Source organism: Drosophila serrata, unplaced genomic scaffold (assembly GCF_035046125.1).
Source record: "Drosophila serrata isolate PLE 108 unplaced genomic scaffold, ASM3504612v1 contig_382, whole genome shotgun sequence".
NCBI lineage: Eukaryota > Metazoa > Arthropoda > Insecta > Diptera > Drosophilidae > Drosophila > Drosophila serrata.
In genome coordinates this window covers 5,125,182-5,130,207 of record NW_028257280.1, presented here as the reverse complement: position 1 = coordinate 5,130,207, position 5,026 = coordinate 5,125,182, and the positions used below count along the sequence as shown (strand labels likewise).

General features: G+C 42.2%; 2 protein-coding genes across 2 annotated transcripts; one reads left to right on the top strand and one right to left on the bottom strand.

Moving 5' to 3' along the window:
• The first annotated feature begins 520 nt into the window (after positions 1 to 520).
• Positions 521 to 1,375, top strand: dj-1beta (class I glutamine amidotransferase-like superfamily protein dj-1beta). Its single transcript, XM_020955839.2, has 3 exons — positions 521 to 685; positions 758 to 1,077; positions 1,133 to 1,375. Exons 1-3 carry the CDS (start codon positions 599 to 601, stop codon positions 1,287 to 1,289), a joined length of 564 nt encoding a protein of 187 aa, XP_020811498.2. The 5' UTR covers positions 521 to 598; the 3' UTR covers positions 1,290 to 1,375.
• Positions 1,307 to 4,926, bottom strand: nompB (intraflagellar transport protein 88-like protein nompB). The gene is made up of 4 exons (XM_086840621.1): positions 4,204 to 4,926; positions 3,935 to 4,134; positions 3,537 to 3,765; positions 1,307 to 3,477 (listed from the first exon to the last, which is right to left on the bottom strand). The coding sequence occupies exons 1-4, from the start codon at positions 4,297 to 4,299 to the stop codon at positions 1,408 to 1,410; spliced, it is 2,595 nt and encodes an 864-aa protein (XP_086696747.1). The 5' UTR covers positions 4,300 to 4,926; the 3' UTR covers positions 1,307 to 1,407.
• Between the last annotated feature and the right edge of the window lie 100 nt (positions 4,927 to 5,026).

Below are 5,026 nucleotides of genomic sequence, written 5' to 3'. Positions count from 1 at the left end.
AAATATGAAGTTATGTGAAATTTGAAGTTGGAATTAAAATTAATATTCGAGAATAGGCGAATAGGCGAGATAAATTTTTATGTTATAATAATAATATTGCGTAATATCACTACACTTATAGTGTATATTTAATAGCGTCAAATTAAGAAATATTTTTGGTTTTAGTTAATTTTTACAAAGGTTTTTAGATGTATATTAATTTCCTAACTCAAACTACACTTATTTTGTTCGTTTATCAAGCAAGTAATGAAGTTTTCAAAAAATTACAATATAAAATTAAAATAATTCGCAAAATTGAGCTCTAAACCATAATGTTTTCACATATGAATTCTGCCAGCTTTTAATCGATACTTTAGTATAAACTGAAAAATAATTTATCTTTCCTTTAATTTAGACTTTGTAAATCTTTTAAAAATAATGGTGTTAGTGTCTTAGTAGTATAACTTTGAGTTAAGAGAAGAAAAATTAAATTATAAAATAACTTTGCGATAGTTAAATCGATGACAGATGGTCTATCGGTATATCGATAGTGTCAATCGCAGAGTTTCCTACCAAATTTTCCTGCAATTTCTGGCGGTCTTAAACTAATTTTGTGAAAATGTCGAAGAACGCCTTAGTTATTTTGGCTCCCGGTGCCGAGGAAATGGAGCTCATCATTGCCGTCGATGTGCTGCGTCGTGCTGGGGTGAGTTCTTGATGCCTTACCCGGAAAATCATGCTTGACTTCTATGTATGTATATGCTATATGTTTTGATAGATCAAGGTCACGATGGCGGGCTTAAATGGCTCGGAACCGGTCAAGTGTTCCCGGGATGTTCAAATTCTGCCGGATATTGAGCTGGCCAAGGTAGCCACCGATAAGTTCGATGTTGTGGTTCTGCCCGGCGGCTTGGGCGGCTCGAATGCCATGGGAGATTCATCGTTGGTGGGCGACATTCTCAAGGCCCATGAGGACAATGGAAAACTCATTGCAGCCATTTGTGCCGCGCCTACAGTTTTGGCCAAGCATGGAATTGCCACGGGAAAGTCACTCACTTCCTATCCTTCCATGAAGGAGCAGCTCGTTGATAAATACAGGTTCAACTTCCCTGAATACTTTTAGAATTTAAATAATAATATGTTATCTTTTCAGCTACGTGGAGGGCGAGCTTGTTGTTCAGGATGGCAATCTCATCACCAGTCGTGGACCCGGTACCGCTTATAATTTCGCCTTGAAAATTGCCGAAGAACTGGTGGGCAAGCAAAAGGTTCAGGAGGTGGCCAAGGGTCTCCTTGTGGCCTACAATTAAATGGTGAATAGCAGAACTCTCATATAATATTTATTATGCCATTGATATAATCAAGAACTGAATTAAAATTTGTTAAGCAAAGCAAAGGATAATGCCTTGTGTTTCCACCGGACTTCCCTTAAATAGGCAGCAAACTCTCGGCATTCATTTCCGCATCATCATCGGAATCATCTTTGCTCTTCTGACCTCGATACATTCCAGTTCGTGGACGCTCTGCGGGAGGACCCAAGGGATCAAACTGCTGCACAGCATAGGAGTTAGATCTCTGAGCATAGGTCATGCTCTGAGAGAGATCTGTATTCTCCTGAACGCGCTCCTCGTTGGACTTACGAACACTGCGTAAACGACTGCCACCCGAGGAGGCAGAGGATGAGGTGGCCGAGGAGAGACGCTGCTGCTGATAACGCTGCTCATTCTGGCGCTCCTGCTGTTGCTTGTGCAGTCGGGCATAGTCCGCAGCATAACGCTCGTGAAGATCTGACATTCCCAGAGACTTGGTCACCTGCATCAGAGCTCGCACACAAGTGAGATTGTCCGGAAACCGGGCATAGATCTTCTGGAACATGCCCAAATACTGCTTCGGCGGCAGATACGAGTTCCTGAAGCAGCTGGCAATGCGCAACATCAAGTTGGGATCATTGGGATCCGCCAGGACAGCTCTTTCGTAATAGTACAGCGCCTTCTCCGTGGCCTGCAGCTTGATGTAATACGAACCAATCGAGCTGGCAATGTTAATGTCACTCATATTGATGCGATATGCCTCGTTATAGTACTGATTGGCCTCCTGATGGTCCTGGATTTGCTCGTACAGCGAGCCGACCTTCTCGAACAGCCGGGAGTCGATGTCAGCGGCGGATATGCCAAGAACCTGAAGATAACCCTGCAGTGAAGCCCCCGGAGAGCCGCCCTTTAACCGACGCTCCTGCAACTTGGCCAGCTGATAGAATACATGGCTATGCTGCACCGAATGGGGCACCAAAAGCTGGGCCTTAAGCAGCTCGAAACGCTCTTCGGCCAGTTCGAAATCCTGCTGAGCCAAGGCCACCAGTCCCAGATTATAGTTTGCCTCAAAGCTGGTGGGCTGCAGTTGCAGAGCTCGCTCGAGACGTTCCCGCGCTGAAACCAAATCTTGCTTTTGAAGATCCACAATGCTGGCATTAATCAAGGCCAGGGGGTTCGTGTCCAAAGCTCCAATCTCCTGTAACTGATTGAGGCAATGCTTGGCCATCTCCAAGTTGCCCAGACTTATGTAGATGAAACTGAGATTGGTCAAAGCACTGGCCGTCATGGAACCCTCGCTCTTACGATCGTACATCTGAAGCGTTTCGATGGCCTGATTCACATCGTTCTGCCGGAGATAGACCAAGGCTTTGTTCAACTCCAATTCACTGGCCAGCCAAGCCATATTCGAGGACTTGATTACCTCGATGCACCAATTGTAGCCATCGTTGTAGTTCTCCTCGATTATCGGTGATATTAAATCCACAATCATAGTAATGGAACGCTTCTCTGCATTCCTCCGCTGCTTGGTGTACACCGCCAGTTCATCCATCTTGATAGCTTGCAGCACATGGCGCTGTTTGGTCTTGGCTGATGATTTTGCGGACTCTTGTACCTTCTCGTAGGAACCGCCACCTTCAGCATCAATTACGGCTACGTCTGCCTGGTTTTCCGTAGGTTTATCCAGCTCCTCTTGAGCTCCAGCTACTTGACCCGTCTGCTGTTGCAGCTTGATGATGCTACTCTCAGTTCCCAGATCCGTTTCCGTTTCGCCAGCGGGGACATCACATAGGCTACGAAAAGCTGTCTTGATTTTATCCACATCTCCGAGAGCGTAATAACTGAGCAACAAATGGATCCCACTCTTGATGTCCGCTCGCTCCGACATGATGAACTCAAAGCTGGAGGCTGCATCCGAATAGGAACCCATGCGGACAAAGAGGACTCCGATGTTCTCCTGGATCTTTAGTCGCAACTGGCTCAGATTCTTTGGTACCGAATCCAAGGCCATGCGATACATCTTCACCGCCTTCTGATAGAGTCCCATTTTGAAGTAGATGTTGCCCATATTGATTTTCAACTGATTTACGTGGAGAAACATTTTGTTCTTGGTCATGATGCTATAAGTATTGAGAGCCTCGATGTTGAGATCATTGCGTTCGTATTGCTCGGCGAGATTGAAGAAGACCTGGAAGGGTTATATGTAGATTTACAAAGGATATTGATTACTTTAGAGGCTAATCTTACCGCATATGTTAGGTCAAAGTTGTGATAGACATTCTCGCCCTGCTGGTCTCGAAATCTATGAAGGGTTCTATCCAAAGAGAAGGCTTCCTTGGCTTTATTCAAGGCCTCGGCTGAGGACTTGGTATCAGAGGTAGGATCTCCCGGTGAGGAACTCTGCCTGGCCAAAACAATAGAGGATTCCAAGAGCTTGACAATCTTGCTCTCCAGATTCTTGTACTTGATCTGGGGACTACAAAAAATATTAAATTATTATTTGTGGTTGAGGAATTGATGATATATTTGAAACTATAATATATTCTAATTCCTATAAGAATTCACATACCAAAATTCACATCTCTAGATCTCATAGATCCTTAGATATACATGGTCTATATATTATTTTCAAGATTTTTACTCACTTGACTTCCTTGGCAGCATCCACAGCGGCATTTGCAGATGACAAAGTCTGTTGCTTGGCCTTTTCCAGGAAAAACTGGTCAAACTTTTGATTGGTTCCGGCGCTATTGGCAGCATAACCCACAGCTCTCACAGCGGTTGAGGGTCTGGCCAAAGAGGTTTTGTCGCCACCGGCAGCACGACTGCTGACTAGATTGCCACGCTAAAGAAAACGGATTAAGATTTAAGATTTAAGAAGAAAAATCAAAGGAAAACTTATCCCAAGACTTACCGAAAAAAGCTGCGAAGTTGGGGGTCTTGGTCTTCCGGCTGCCGTTGGTGGTGGAGGAGGCACTGCATCATCTCCATGGTTTTCCACATTACTCATTTTAGCAGCTTATTTTTATATTTAATTGGTTAATTGAAATATTATTAGGAATTTCAATAGTTTAACCAAATAAATAAATAACAAAACTGCTCATTTGTTTTGGTTCTTTTAAGCGTTTCCTTGGTAACCACAAGTTCACCTCAAGTGGAAAATATATTCAAAAACAATATAAAATTAGTATACAACATAAAAAACGAAAGCCTCGAATGCAAATCCATTAAAAAAGTATAGAAATTTTAAAATTTAAAATATTTAATTTTATTAACGGTTTTTGCCTCGGCTAAGATGTAATCCAGGACATAAACCTGTGGTGAATACATATTGGCAAGAGATATAAACACAAACGTAGGTAAAAACTGTAATTTAAAGCTAAAATTGTTTTAAAATTATTAGATATCAATTTTGGACACTCTTGCACGCAGCTGGTATGTTTATATAATAACTGAGTACCCCTTTTTTTGCATAATGGTAAATACTTTGTATCTGTAAACGTGTAAAATGTTATATAGACGTGTAACATGTAAGATGTTAAATAACTGATTCGTGATTCAAAGTGACCAGAAACATAATATCAATATATAACAAAAAAATATATTAATATATTGATATTTTGATATATTTTCAACAACCAACATCGACCTGACTCCTGAGAGCACCCGAGAGAGAGTTCTGATAATTAACATCTACCCGACAGCACCCGAGAGAGTAGAAAGGAATTTTATATTTA

Excerpts from the sequence above, each read along its gene's own strand:
- dj-1beta (XM_020955839.2), top strand. The coding sequence starts at position 599 with ATGTCGAAGAACGCCTTAGTTATTTTGGCTCCCGGTGCCGAGGAAATG. Across the intron at positions 686-757 it reads ATGTGCTGCGTCGTGCTGGG|ATCAAGGTCACGATGGCGGG; the intron begins GTGAGTTCTTGA and ends ATGTTTTGATAG. Across the intron at positions 1,078-1,132 it reads CAGCTCGTTGATAAATACAG|CTACGTGGAGGGCGAGCTTG; the intron begins GTTCAACTTCCC and ends TTATCTTTTCAG.
- nompB (XM_086840621.1), bottom strand. The coding sequence starts at position 4,299 with ATGAGTAATGTGGAAAACCATGGAGATGATGCAGTGCCTCCTCCACCA. Across the intron at positions 4,135-4,203 it reads CAACTTCGCAGCTTTTTTCG|CGTGGCAATCTAGTCAGCAG; the intron begins GTAAGTCTTGGG and ends CGTTTTCTTTAG. Across the intron at positions 3,478-3,536 it reads ACTTTGACCTAACATATGCG|GTCTTCTTCAATCTCGCCGA; the intron begins GTAAGATTAGCC and ends TAACCCTTCCAG.